At 38.7% G+C, this 15,774-nt stretch overlaps 1 protein-coding gene across 1 annotated transcript in view; it reads left to right on the forward strand.

Annotated features, from left to right (window-relative positions):
- LOC144958982 (uncharacterized) overlaps window positions 1-15,774 on the forward strand; it is a 96,178-nt gene that overhangs the window by 13,830 nt on the left and 66,574 nt on the right. Inside the window, exons 5-8 of the mRNA XM_078891282.1 lie at window positions 3,210-3,385; window positions 8,700-8,966; window positions 10,796-10,986; window positions 12,234-12,339. Of these exons, the coding sequence (XP_078747408.1) occupies window positions 3,210-3,385; window positions 8,700-8,966; window positions 10,796-10,986; window positions 12,234-12,339 (740 nt within the window). The remainder of the gene's footprint in view (window positions 1-3,209; window positions 3,386-8,699; window positions 8,967-10,795; window positions 10,987-12,233; window positions 12,340-15,774) is intronic.

Below are 15,774 nucleotides of genomic sequence, written 5' to 3' on the forward strand. Positions count from 1 at the left end.
TCTTGAGACCGCCGATTCGTTCGTACACCACCATCGCGAATAATTTTGACCAGCAGTTAAGCTTAATAGCCAATATTCTCAACACAAACATATAACATAGAAACGATTGAGACATTGAGTATGCTCCGGTGTATGGGGTGAATTTTAATTCAGAAAAGTGAGTGGAGCAGGCACTTATGTTGGTAACAACAAGATATGAAGTGAATAGAAAAGTGCCAGAAGACAATAGAGAATAACCTGCCAGGCGGAGTTGTCGTACCAATAAGGTCGCAGGTTCAAACCCCACCACCGCCGCGAAAAAATTTTTTATTCTCTATTGTCTTCTGGCACTTTTCTATTCACTTCATATCTTGTTGTTACCAACATAAGTGCCTGCTCCACTCACTTTTCTGAATTAAAATTCACCCCATACACCGGAGCATACTCAATGTCTCAATCGTTTCTATGTTATATGTTTGTGTTGAGAATATTGGCTATTAAGCTTAACTGCTGGTCAAAATTATTCGCGATGGTGGTGTACGAACGAATCGGCGGTCTCAAGAAGTAGGTGAGAGAGGGATCTAGTAATGACTTTGAGTTTGAAACGAATATTTTTGTGTTCGTGGATAGCTCACACGGTAGAGCCACGCTCTCACCTGCCAGGCGGAGTTGTCGTACCAATAAGGTCGCAGGTTCAAACCCCACCACCGCCGCGAAAAAAAATTTTATTCTCTATTGTCTTCTGGCACTTTTCTATTCACTTCATATCTTGTTGTTACCAACATAAGTGCCTGCTCCACTCACTTTTTTGAATTAAAATTCACCCCATACACCGGAGCATACTCAATGTCTCAATCGTTTCTATGTTATATGTTTGTGTTGAGAATATTGGCTATTAAGCTTAACTGCTGGTCAAAATTATTCGCGATGGTGGTGTACGAACGAATCGGCGGTCTCAAGAAGTAGGTGAGAGAGGGATCTAGTAATGACTTTGAGTTTGAAACGAATATTTTTGTGTTCGTGGATAGCTCACACGGTAGAGCCACGCTCTCACCTGCCAGGCGGAGTTGTCGTACCAATAAGGTCGCAGGTTCAAACCCCATCACCGCCGCGAAAAAAATTTTTATTCTCTATTGTCTTCTGGCACTTTTCTATTCACTTCATATCTTGTTGTTACCAACATAAGTGCCTGCTCCACTCACTTTTCTGAATTAAAATTCACCCCATACACCGGAGCATACTCAATGTCTCAATCGTTTCTATGTTATATGTTTGTGTTGAGAATATTGGCTATTAAGCTTAACTGCTGGTCAAAATTATTCGCGATGGTGGTGTACGAACGAATCGGCGGTCTCAAGAAGTAGGTGAGAGAGGGATCTAGTAATGACTTTGAGTTTGAAACGAATATTTTTGTGTTCGTGGATAGCTCACACGGTAGAGCCACGCTCTCACCTGCCAGGCGGAGTTGTCGTACCAATAAGGTCGCAGGTTCAAACCCCACCACCGCCGCGAAAAAAATTTTTATTCTCTATTGTCTTCTGGCACTTTTCTATTCACTTCATATCTTGTTGTTACCAACATAAGTGCCTGCTCCACTCACTTTTCTCAACAAATCAGAGAAGCTGCCAAAACGGCCCAGTCCGAGGATTAGAGGGCGATCTGCAATAAGTAACGTAAGTCATGCACAGAGCTCTTTATACCTGGTCCCTCGGTAAAAGACCACTTTACACGGAGAACGAGACCGTAGCTAGGTAATATTAGAATTTTTCTGACGAGGACAACCCTGTTAAAGGACAGGTCCTCATTTTACACCTGAATACGGTGACATAATGTAAGTAAGGATCCTTTTCTTGGGACTCGACTATGCATCGACCCGACTGAGACTAGAACCCAAGAGCCACCCGTCATATCGCTAGACGAAATAGCCTCACAAATACCAGTATTCAAGATCGTACTTGCTGAGTAGTGTAAATGGTGCTGCTCGAAGCTTGAAGAACTAATTAACTATGATATTAAATGTCAGTTTCAATTTTTGTTGAAAAATTGGAAACCCGAAACGTCCATTCTATCTGCTTTCGTTTTTGTTGATTAAAGGGAAACCCGAAACGTCTATTCTATCTGTTTTCTTTTTTGTTGATAAAGGGGAAATCCGAAATGTCCATTCTATTTGCTTTCGTACATTAAATTGAAGCTTAAATTCAATTTCATATTGTATATTTACTTTCCGAGTAGAAGCGTCAATGATTCATTTCTGACGTCTGTCTGAAGGATAAGTAATATTATATCCATGTTACAACCGTTTTTGTTTATTCCCCAAGAAGGGGTTTGTGTCCGAACAGCTCCATGTTTCTTAGTTTGTTCTTTTTTTGAAGTTGTTGTATTCAGTTTTCTTGACTACTTTTGGATAAACGTATTCTGGGTTTTACAAATAAGTTTTTAAATCTCTCCTTACCAGCTATTTTTAGAATTTCCCCCAAACTTCACACCCACCCAACACAAAAATGAATTTTTCTTACTCAAAAATTTTGTGATGTATAAGAGAAATCAGAATAAGAAAATTGTCGGTTGCATCGTAACGAATGTGACGATTTTCCTATGGGTGGTAAGGAGAGGGTTAAATAGATTTTATACAGCGCACCATCCACTAATCAGGCTAAAAGCACTTTACAAGGGTTCCCTGGCCAACAGCAACATTTAATATGTAGGACTGGACAAGACGCCTGTTAGGTGATGTTACCAATTTTTTTTTCGGACAGAGGCAGTACTGTTAACGGCCAGGTACTCATTTTTAATTATGTAGGACAAATCGGCCTTTTCAGTATTGTATTTTATTGGTAGATGGTTCGACCGTCCGCTTCAAGTATAACAGTAACTTGCGCTAGGTCTTGCTGTTATACTGTCCTGAATGATAAACACATACACAACCAACCCTACGCTATACGACCCAGAACAGCAAGTGATGATTCGTGGTCTGCTATTGATCTATATATCATGGTAAGTACTTTTCATTGGACGATCAAGAAGGCTTGTAAACACAAAATTGCCTCACAACGGGCTTGAAAATAAACGACCCATGGTCGCCTTAAGCTAGTTTCCCATTGAGACTTAAGGTCGTTCTAAGGTTACGTGACACTCATTATACTAAAACAGAACCAGTTTGAGTTGATCCTCACAGATGTGAATACATTAATTTTATCCATTCATTCTCTGCCCCCGTCCCAATATTCTAGTGAATTCCATACGATTGGAGGACGGTATAAATGGTACGAAAATGAAAAGTTGATGATGGAAGGTCTTCAGAGAACTTACAAGTACACAGCAACAACAGAGACAATGGTCATTGGCTGCCGTTTCGAATTCGATTCGTACAACACATTGGAAGCCACACTGTCCGTCACTGGTGAATGTAAGTACACCCGACAAATAGTGGAACATTAGGGAAAGACCACCATCACACAATGACACTTTTGTCATGGGACAATCTTTGCATCCATCCATCCATAGATTCTCCTTCTTCTTCTTCTTCTTCTTCTTCTTCTTCTTCTTCTTCTTCTCCTCCTCCTCCTCCTCCTCCTCCTCCTCCTCCTTCTTCTTCTTCTTCTTCTTCTTCTTCTTCTTCTTCTTCTTCTTCTTCTTCTTCTTCTTCTTCTTCTTCTTCTTCTTCTTCTTCTTCTTCTTCTTCTTCTTCTTCTTCTCCTCTTAATCTGCAAGCAACCTTTGGTTTTGTAGTTTAGCAATACTCGCTCAACCTATGTTCACATCCATTCATCCAATTCCATTTTATCCACTTTTTAAAACGTTTAGCGCCATCTGGCCCGATTGCTCTCTGTGTTTCTGGCAGAAGAATGGATACAAGGGTTGGGAGAGACACGACTTTCCGCACTCTAGCCGCCACGCTTGGCGACTGATAAAGAAACTGGATCCTGACAGGAAATTTAAGAAGGCTTCACCGGAATGTGAGTCAGATACAATTGCCAAGAATATGAAGAACCGTGGCAAACGGGTCCCAAACCAATGTTTTGATTGGGGTTTCCGCAATGCATACGGTACAATTTTGGACTCGCTACCTGCGGATGAAGAGTCGGACTGGACGTTTCCTTTCAGGCCCCGAGAAGCGGGTGCAGCCATCAACGATGTAAAGAACGAAAAAGCAGCAAGGGGACATATAGCATATATCCCGACATGATGCACAATGGAAAAGGTCATTGCCCTTACAGAGCAAATTGAAGAAGTGTTCCAAAGGAAACAGCTAGCTGGTGTGATATTTTTAGACCTAAGGCTGCATACGATCCCGTCTGGTGAGGTGGGTTAATGCTCAAACTTGCAACGATCAAAAGTTGCAAAAAGACTTAGAAATGGTTCTCTTTAATGTTAGTGGAAAGACAATTCCACGTCGCCCTGTAAGACACCATAATCATAGTCAGGGAACTGAGGGATGGATATATATATATATATATATATATATATATATATATATATATATATATATATAGGGACCCTTGTTGTTTATACTTTTCAGCAATGATTTGCCAACGCAATTGAGTCTTCATGTAAACTCTTTTCAGTTGATACAAAAATATATGGATAGTCTCGATATTATGATACATTGTAACATGATATATTTGAAATATATCATTGGTCCGAAATGTGGCAGTTAGATTTTAATTTTGATAATATAAAGTTTTGCATATTGGAAGAATCGATCCATGATATGAATATTTTACCGCCGATTCTCGAACATTACCCATCTCAAACACTAATTCTGAAAAGGATCTTGGAGTAATGTTGACAAACATTTAAATTTAGATGAAAATAAATATTAATGACTGAATTAGCAGAGCTAATAGAATGATGGGTATAATCTTCAGAAGGTTTGTTAGACTTGAGAAATGTATTTATATAAATTTATACAAATCTCTTTTATGGCCTATCCTTGCATTTGGAGTCCAATAAATAAAAGCCAATCTATTAGAATCGAAACTGTCCAAAGAACGGTAGAAATAGGTCAATTGCCATTGAGAGCCTTTCATGTCTTGATAGGTATTTGGACTTACTTAGTCTTAAGAATAGGAGAATTCGTGGAGGATTAGGATTCAATTGTATAGATTAGTTCGTCATGAAGTTTCCTTGGATAATTTTGATTCTTTTTTCATTTTCGAATACAAACATTACCAGAGGATACCGTTTAAAATCTATATGGACAAATACAAAACTAACATAATGGGATTTATTTTAACAACAGAATTGTAAAACTTTGAAACAGTATCAAGTAAGAAACGAGAAATGCTTCTTTTGTTGACATTCAAAATAATGCTTGATAAAGAAATAATCAATTCCCGGTTCACTTCTGATTCTATTTAAATAAACAATTGGCTTAAATCACCCCTTACATGATATGATGTAGGATATGATAGATAGATAGATAGATAGATAGATAGATAGATAGATAGATAGATAGATAGATAGATATATAGATTGATAGATAGATAGATAGTTAGATAGATAGATAGATAGATAGATAGATAGATAGATTGATAGATAGATAGATAGATAGATAGATAGATAGATAAGATAGATAGATAGATTGATAGATAGATAGATAGATAGATAGATAGATAGATTGATAGATAGATAGATAGATAGATAGATAGATAGATAGATAGATAGATAGATAGATAGATAGATAGACAGATAGATAGATAGATAGATAGATAGATAGATAGATAGATAGATAGATAGATAGATAGATAGATAGATAGATAGATAGATAGATAGATAGATATGATAGATAGATAGATAGATAGATAGTGATAGATAGATAGATAGATAGATGATAGATAGATAGATAGATAGATAGATTGATAGATAGATAGATAGATAGATAGATAGATAGATAGATAGATAGATGATAGATAGATAGATAGATAGATGATAGATAGATAGATAGATAGATAGAATAGATAGATAGATAGATAGATAGATAGATAGATAGATAGATAGATAGATGAAGATAGATAGATAGATAGATAGATAGATAGATTGATAGATAGATAGATAGATAGATAGATAGATAGATAGATAGATAGATAGATAGATAGATAGTCATCTAGTCAGCTGATCCTGCGTAGGTCGTTGCTTCCCGAACTTTCTTGCGAAACAGATTACGGTTTTCCGCCAGTCTACTTGCTTGAGTTGCTGTCATTCCCAGCCATTCACATATATCTTGTTCCCAGCTTCTTGTTGGTCTATCTCTTCCTCTCTTGCCGTCTACCCTTGTCTGCAGAATGTGCTTTTCTAATGATTCGTGGCGAGTTGTGAGGCCAAAATAGTTTAGTTTCAATTTCTTTACAGTTTGAAGAAGAATTGGTGATTTTATTCCGATCCTTCTCAGGACTTCTTTGTTTGTTTGTTTTTCAGTCCATGATATTCTGAGTATTTTTCTGTAGCATGCCATTTCAAAAGCTGTGATCTTTGTGCTCTCTGCTTTGCTGATAGTCCATGCTTCGCATCCATATGTTGCAGTTGGGAAAACAACACTTTTGAGGATTTTGATTTTTGTTTGAATGCACTGCCCTTTCCAGATATTATTCATCTTTTCTAGCTTTGAACTTGCCATTGCTAGTCTCCTCCTGATCTCTGGGGCCAATTTCCCGTTGTACTCAATCCTGGCTCCAAGATATTCAAAATTCTTTACTCTTTCTATTTCTTCTCCATTGATTTTTATTATGGCATCTGTTTTGCATTTGTCAGTATTCATGATTTTGGTCTTCTTTATATTCAGCTTAAGGCCTTTGGTCTCGCTATGTTCCTTTACAGATGTTATTAGATTCTCTAGTCCCCCCGGTGTTGTGGACAATAGTGCAGTGTCGTCTGCGTACCTCAGATCTTTTATGGGTAGACCTTGCATTTTAGGTTCGTTGTAATTACTTCTCCTGACATCGTTTTCCACATCTTCCACATTCCAGATAGATAGATAGATAGATAAATAGATAGATAGATAGAGGTAGAAGCAGAGAGAGATAGAGAGATAAAGAGAGAGAGAGAGAGAGAGAGAGAGACAGAGACAGAGAGGAGATGAGGGAATGAGGATAAAAACTCCATTTTTCAATGGTGTGACCAACTGCGACAATTTTCTTGTCTTTCTAAATGATTAATAAAAGAAATGGGTTATAATAAAATGTTAACTGAATAAAGGAACTAGAGTATTTTGAATATGAATAAAAAACAACAAACAAATAAAAAAAGAGGACATCAACAACTTCAACAACAAACACAACACTCATTGTCCTCAAATGCTTATGAAATACTAAATTGAATATTCACACATGGGGTTATAAACATATAATATATCTAAGATCTAAAATAGGCAGATGTGAAATGGAAATATTTTAGTTTAGATTTAAAAGAACTAACAGTCGCTTATTCCCAGATGGTTCTGGGGCTAGAATTCCACACACAAGGTCGCAGGACTGAAAATATTTGTCCGCCAATTAAAATCCTTTTGAAAAGAAAAAGAAATAAAAGTTTAGTTTTATCAAATGAGGATTTCAGGGATCTGGAAGGTGTACAAGGATGGAATGGGTTTGCCCAAAGAAAAGTAGATAGGGGCCACCATAGCATCTAGTTAATCCGGAAATATAAGAAGCTCTACATGAAGAAAAATTGGAAGCAACACAAAAGAAGAATATATTAGATTAACTCTTGACAGCAAAATGACAGCACCACATCGATAATGTTTGTAAATAGGCCAATACAAAACTTGGATTGTTAAGAAGATGTGTACAAAGTTGTCCAGGGACCACTAGAGAAATCTGCTGTTAAGACTTTGTACGGCCAATCTTAGATTATAATGCATGCGTTTGGGACCCTAAGAGTAAAAGCAGATAGAATAGCTCAGGAAAGTTCAAAACAGAGCATGTAGGTTCGTTTGTAACAACTATTTATCCAAAACGAAAGAAAACAGCACCAATACCAGGTCCCACAGTCACGAGTTAATGTTCATCGCAACTCGTTTTTTCCAAGCACCATCCGAATATGGAATTCTCTGCCAAAAATATATTAACAAATAAATGGCTACATTGAATTTGCCAGAGAAATTGATAAAATCAAAATAAAAGCCTCGGCACGTCCATTTGTTCTCACCTCAGTGACACTCACAGTCGCGATACTCTTCGAAGCACGGAGTTGCAACTTAACTCACTCAACCCTAACACCGACGATATCCTTAGTTTACCCGGGTTACTTTCACCCCATGCCTATTTATTACATTTTTTCTGAGACAAATTATAGGCGTAGCATCAAGGCTGATGTTTTTAGTTTTTACATGTTTGAAAAAATCTATCAATGCAAATGCATATTTTAAATACATTTTTCCAATTAATGACAAGAAGAATATCACCGCTTTGAGACTGTGGGTCTCCGTTTTGATTTTGATTTTTTTAATTCATTAGATTCGATCCAAGTCCAAATCTACTTGTTAGCTTCGATGAAGAACCAAGTTCCTAATGCAATGGGGACGAATTACAGTCCATGTTGAAGTAATCACACCACCCTTGGACTGTATTTTCTCTTATTCATCAGATATCATTCAAGTCCAAATCTCCTTCTTAACTATGATGAAGAACGAAGTTTCTCATGCAGTAAGGACGGGATACATCACCCTCCATTGTGACGTCATCACACCACCCTGGGTGACTTTATTTTTACTTCTTATTCAACAGATATCATTCAAGTGGCCGTCTCTGTCTTATCTATGATGAGGATAGATTTTCCTTTTGCAGTCCAGACAGGATACATGACCCTCCATTGTGACGTCACCACATCACCATTGGTTATTTCTTACAACATCTCCTGGACTATTGACAACCTACACGAGCCCTTGCTTGACCAGAAAAACTCTATCAACGTTACTGGAGGCACGAATGTTGCGTGTACAGCGAGCTACCAGGGGTCAAACAAGAAAGGGTTAATGTTTGTTCATAAAAGCGGTGAGTGTGTTTTATTATTATAAATGTAACACCCATTTACAACGGGTATTATATCAGAAAGAATCAAACACCAAAAAAGTGAATGTAAAATAAGGAAGATGGGTATGAGGTAAAAAAAAAAACCTGGTTCCAATCTCATTGGAAGTGTAAAACCACTCTTCCAGAGGACCGGATAAATAACATGGCTAATTGATCTTCTGATTTCTGATTCAGGGTGATGGCATCTTATTTTCTAATCGAAATATATGCTGGTCTTCAAGAAAGATCACCTGTCCATGTTCTTTTACGTCCCCGTAATCCTTAGAATCTGCCAGTATATTTTGCTACTAAAATAATTATGCTATCTTATGATTCAATATATAGCCTATTCATTATTAATCATTCGAAGTACTGATTACTTGCACGCTTTCAATGATTTTGGAACCGGAAAAGTAGAGAGTGTGATGTCACCACTTTATTCCCTTCTGAAATTAGACATCGTATTTATACTCCACCATAAAGAAAAAAAAAACAGCAAAAGTTTAAATAACAAAATAACTAGGGTATTAACAATTGCCATAATACCCGCTGTACGTGCTCAAAGCGCTTTCGCTTTTCCCAACAATGACAACGCTCTTAATGACCTGGAGCTCATTTTACATCTGAGTATGCGAGAGAATATGAGTAAAGAGCCTTTTTCGGAAGACTCAACAGTGCGCCGATCAAAGTGGCACAGGAACCCTCAGCGATGCGATCTAAAGGCGAGTGACATACCACAAGACCACATGGCCGCATAAAGCAGAATTCAACCCTAAGTTTGATATTAATGTTTATACATTCAAGTTCCAGCCTCTAGACCATCTCACCATAACACGGATGCGTTAAGACTTGCCGGAGTTCCATTGGCTTTAAGATTTGGAGTCCCATTGATTTGAGACTTGGAGTCAGAAATTAGCTTTGAGACTTGGAGTCTCATTGTCTTTGAGACTTGGATTCCCATTGTCTTTGAGACTTAGAGTCCCATTCGCTTTGAGACTTGGAGTCCCATTGTGTTTGAGACTTGGAGTCCCATTGTCTTTGAGACATGGAGTCCCATTGCCTTTGAGACTTGGAGTCCCATTCGCGTTGAGACTGGAGAGTCTCATTCGCTTTGAGAATTAAGAGTCTTAAACTTGGAGTCCCATTCGCTTGAGACTTGGAGTCTCATTCTCTTTTAGACTTGAAGTCTCATTCGCTTTTAGACTTGGAGTCTTATTCGCCTTGAGACTGGGGATTCCCATCTGAAACAAGCGTCATAAAACGGAATTCTGTCGGCTTTGAGGCTTTGCTTATTCCATTTAAGTTAAACCGTGACCCTATCGTTTCCAATTTTTTAATGATATGTGAATCATTCATCTATCTGAAAATTGAGTTTATAGTAAAAAAGACTTGAAAAAAGATGTGCTTTAGAGACACGTGGTCCATGGAGCCATAGTTTATAACGGTTTCTATAGCTTGAAATGGACAATAGCGATTGCTTTCTACCCACTGGATAGGATTCTAGTCTATTGCAAAGTATTTGCCGTCAGTTTTATCAGATTCAGCTGCCCAATCATTGCTTGGTTGAAGGGTTGGATGGGGGAGGGTGTTCTGAATTAAAAATATATCGGCTTCATCCGAGATTGATCTCGGTTTCCTTGCGTGTAAAGCGAGTGATCTACCAACTGAGCTATGGGACCCCCTCCCACTCCGTCCCCAAAATCTATTTCTCTTTATATAGTAGAATACATTTATTGTTTTAAGACTACAAAAGCTAAAATTGTGAATGTTATTAGAAGTACTATACTCACGATATATTTTGTATCTAACAGACAAGCCAAAAGCACCAGATGTTTACACTTACCAGGAGGATGGGACAACCCTTCAAACGACCAAAGCTGATGGAATTAGGGGCCAAACAGTCACGCTGTACTGTATCAGCATGTCCTATCGTATTGATGCTGAATATCAATGGAAACTGGGCAACACCCTGATAGGTGGTAGTACGGAATTTTCCTACACGGTAATGTGTGTGTATGTATGTGTTTGTCCGTCTTTGTGTTTGTATGTTTGCTTGTTCATTTGCGACCCAACGTCTGAAAGAAATGTCATGTCCAGATGACAGCCAATGCTTCGATTTGAAAGTCGACATTTCCAGAACAGTTAAATTTTACTTTTATTCTCACAATTGCTTTTTCGTTCCCAGCTATTTTCAGAATTTATCTCAAAACTTTAACTCTCTCCCTGCCAGCTATTTTCAGAATTTTACTCAAAACTAGTTGCTCGCCTAACATAAAATATAGATTTTTCAGTCAGAATAGTAACGAGCATATGCTTGTTTTGTTTAGAAAAAAAATCTCTGCAACACAGTTTCGGGTTTTTATAGCTATAACTATAACAAAATGAATTCAGAAAAAAAATTGGTTATATCGTAACGATTGTGACGATTTTCCTGTGAGTGGTAAGGAGAGGGTTAAACAATTTTATTTTGCTTACTATTTCTATTACTTCCTTTCGAAACGGTACGCTAAGACCCCTTCGCCTAGGCATTCCATGAATGAATGTAGATAATCCATCAAACAGTTTGTCTGATGTCAACAGGAATTATTATCAGTATTGTTCAAGTTTGCGAATTGAGAGACAAAATACAAATGTGACCATTTTCCTAAGAGGAGGATTAAGAGACAAAATCCATTCTTCTCCATGAGTTTAAAAGTGTATGCGGAGTGAATTTGATACTTATCGTTGTTTTTTAAGATTAACATCCAGTTAAGCGGCTATGCGGTCTTGTGGTATGACACTAGTCTTTTGATCGAAAGGTCCTGGGTTCGGTTCCCGCTCTCAGCGGCGCATAGTTGTTGAGTCTTTGGGAACAGCTATTTACGCACATTCTCTCGCCGTACTCTGGTGTAAAACTAGTAGCTTACCGTTAACAACTTTTTTCTGTATGAATCATATAAAGTAACTTAGTAACTAGTTCTAAACTGTCGGAAAAATGGCGGACGCCTTTATGAATTACTTCTCCGACAAGCATAAAAGTGTATCCAGAGGAGAAAATCATAATAAATCTGATCATGTTTTGACTTTTATACATTCTGATCACATGACATGTGAAAAAGTTCTAGCCACCATATAGAATAAAAATAACGATTTTTTTTGGTTTAGAACCAAGCTTCTGGTTACTGGGCGGACGTGACATCAGACTATTTAATCCTATTACAAAGAGACGTCGCTTCATTCATTATTTTATATTCTATCTATTCTATTAAGATCGAGGAAATGACTCCAGAGGACGCTGGGAAATACACGTGTCAGATTATTGTTGATGGTATTAGCAGCGATTTCTCGTCGAAATTCCTGGAGCTATCCTTTTATGGTAAACACAACCTTATCTTATCTTATCCAGGCGTTGCAGTATCATTCTTCAATATGTGCGGCTATGCGAGCTAGTGGTATGACACTCGCTTTCGGATCGGACAGTCCTGGGTTCGAGCCTCGCTCGGCGCATAGTTGAGTCCTTGGAGAAGACTCTTTACTCACATTCTCTCACCGTAATCAGGTGTAAAATGAGTACCTGGCCGTTAACACAGTAGTCTTTGTCCGAAAAATTGTAATATCGCCTAACTGGCGGCATTCCCATCCTACATGTTAAATGTTGCTGTTGACCAGGGACCCCTTGTAAAGCGCTTTGAGCACATTTAGTGGATATTGCCTATATAAAAGCTCAATTGTTGTTGTTAATTCCCATGTTTTGCTTTTGCTTGTTTGTTTGTTTTTAAGGGTTTTACGATTGTTGTTGTTGGCTGAAGACGGGTTTTGAACCCGAACCGTTCCGTGTTTGGTGTTTTGTTCCTATTTAAAACTGTTATTGTCATATTTGTTTAGTATTGTTTTACAGATCAAATTCTCTTTATATATTTTAAATGAGGATTTTTTTCATGAGTAAATTGCCTCAAAATCAAAGGTAATTCTTGCCTTCATCTGTAAATTGAACTTTTTACAAATTTGAATGTAATCTCTAAGAACCATTATTATTCCATAGACCCTCCCCCACCCCCACCCGCTCTCCGCCACACACACAAATTTTGTCGATAAACAATTACAATAGCAATTGTTTGCCACCCTTTGGGTAGGACGCTAGTCTATTGCAAAGTATCATCCGCCAGATCTAACGGACCCAGCAACCCAATCACTGTTGCTGGGCGGGAGGAAATCTCCATCTTATTCAAATGGAGTGATCTACCAACTAACCTATTGTCCTCCCCTCCACCCCCTTTTAAAGATTTATCCCAGGGATTAACTTGTCTTTTTTTTTGGCGCATCACCCACCCTACAACTGTCCACCTATGTGACCAGGATTAATTTTTATATTTTATCATAACCTTACTTACTTACTTACTTTTCCGAACCAGCGACCAGCTGTGCTCTAGCCTTTCGGTCTTGTGCCATGACGTAGGAAATAGACGTCCTTTGTAGTTGTTCCAGGTGACTGTACAGTGTGTTACTGATGCTTGGATCTGGTGCCATGACGTAGAAGTTAGACGTCCTTGTAGTTGTTCCTGGTGACTATACAGTGTGTTACTGATGCTTGGATCTGGTGCCATGACGAAGAAGTTAGACGTCTTTTGTAGTTGTTCCAGGTGACTGTACAGTGTGTTACTGATGCTTGGATCTGGTGCCATGACGAAGAAGCTAGACGTCTTTTGTAGTTGTTCCAAGTGACTGTACAATGTGTTACTGATGCTTGGATCTGGTGCCATGACGTAGAAGTTAGACGTCCTTTGTAGTTGTTCCAGGTGACTGTACAGTGTGTTACTGATGCTTGGATCTGGTGCCATGACGTAGAAGTTAGACGTCCTTTGTAGTTGTTCCAAGTGACTGTACAGTGTGTTACTGATGCTTGGATTTGGTGCCATGACGTAGAAGTTAGACGTCTTTTGTGGGGAGCTGCAAGGTCTGGGCCGGACGTCCCGCTTGCTGAAAGGAAATTGATGTGCATTTCGAACCCAACACCTCTCATTTCCAGGTGCATTGATTGCCGCGTAATCCTGTCTGACAGAGATTATTGCATATGGCCTCTCATACATTATTATGTCCATAACAGCACCTTCCCGTGGTGTTCCCCGTTTCTACTGAGTTTGTTATGGGCGCGACCGAGTCCCCGGCGGTATAACCGGGCTAGGGAGTAGGTGGGACCCCTTCCTCTTAAGGTGCAGGAGACAGAACCCACCGATGAGTGGTACACGCTCTGCTCCTCACCCATCCACCTCACACTCATTCTGTAGTGTTGTGTCCTCTGTATGTCCTTACTTTTCTTAATCTACCCCTATAGCTCATACTTGTTTCCTAGTGCTGTAACTTTAACACTTCTATACTCCCTCTTTGGTCGACCTGTGGCCCATGTCTTCTGTATGACTATCTGTGATTGATTGTAATCATGTATCCTTCTTAAAAAATTGAGATTTTTAGGGGAAAGGGCTGGTATCCCTTTGTTTTAGGCCCACAGAATCTCTCATCTACACAAATGACCCAGGACGTGACGATCCTCTGTCTATGAAATATGGCCCTTTAAGCAGAAAGAATAACTGAAATAGATAACTGCAAGCCAGGAAACAGTAGGTGGCGGGGAATGGGCGACCGTCAATCATGAAAGAGACTGTGGGAAAGACAAAATGAAGGCTACTTGACTAAACCCTATAAAAATTAATTATATGAGGAACATGCATCTGCAGTTCAACTCCTGATGTTATGCAGCTGACAAGGAATACAGGTTAGGGTGGGAAGACAGACCAGAGACTCCCCAGCATGCCATGACAAACAAAAGGAAAGCATACGAGCTCGGACGTCGCCTCGAAAAAGGTCCGCGCCAGACAGTGAGTACCCAGGCTGATCTGCGCGAAAAGTCAGCTACTGGGACAAAGAAATTCCACAAACATTTGAATATTTTACAAATTAACATTTGTGGAATCAGGAATAAAAAGACAGAGCTGAAGAAATTATTAAATGAAAAGGAAGTTCACATTGCTTTACTTCAGGAAACCCAGTATAAAAATAGCGATCCATATATTGCTGGTTATACATACTATACCTGCAAATATGACGACTGCCGTGGTGTTATTACTTATATAAGAAATGACATCACGGGAGATGTTACTTCTAAACCATCACAGAACTCAACTGATGTACAGAAAGTCACCTTATGGCACCTAAATAAGAAATTTACCATTTACAACATTTACAACCCTCCACTGTGTACTATAAACCTAACAGATCTAAACAGCTCCCAATACAACAACACAATATTTGCTGGTGACTTCAATGGCCACTCTCCACTATGGGGATACAAAAATCTAAACAACACAGGAAAAGAACTAGAAAAGCTTTGCAATACAACCAACCTCACCATTTTACAAAATGCAGACTCAGTCCCGACCCTTCTTCACAGAGCTCATATGTCCCTGAGTCATCCCGATCTAACCATCATCTCCTCTGACCTTCTGAATTCTTGTCACATTAAAGTCCTGGATGAAATAGGCAGTGACCATAAACCAATTTTAACACAAATAACAGTTCAAACACAGAAGAAAACATTTGAGCAGAAATCCAAATGGAATTTCAAGAAAGCAAACTGGGATGTTTTCACAGCAACATTAGATGACCAGCTTCCAAAAATTACAGATACATCAAGTGTAGAACATTTAAACGAAGCCCTCACCAAAGCCATTCTTGCAGCTGCAAAAACAGGAATTCCAAGAGGTAGTCGACAAAATTACAAACCCTTCTGGAGCAAAGAAATTGAAAAAGCAGTAAA

Source organism: Berghia stephanieae, chromosome 13 (genome assembly GCF_034508935.2).
Source record: "Berghia stephanieae isolate SIO BIC M18660-M18661 chromosome 13, UCSD_Bste_1.3, whole genome shotgun sequence".
Lineage (NCBI taxonomy): Eukaryota > Metazoa > Mollusca > Gastropoda > Nudibranchia > Aeolidiidae > Berghia > Berghia stephanieae.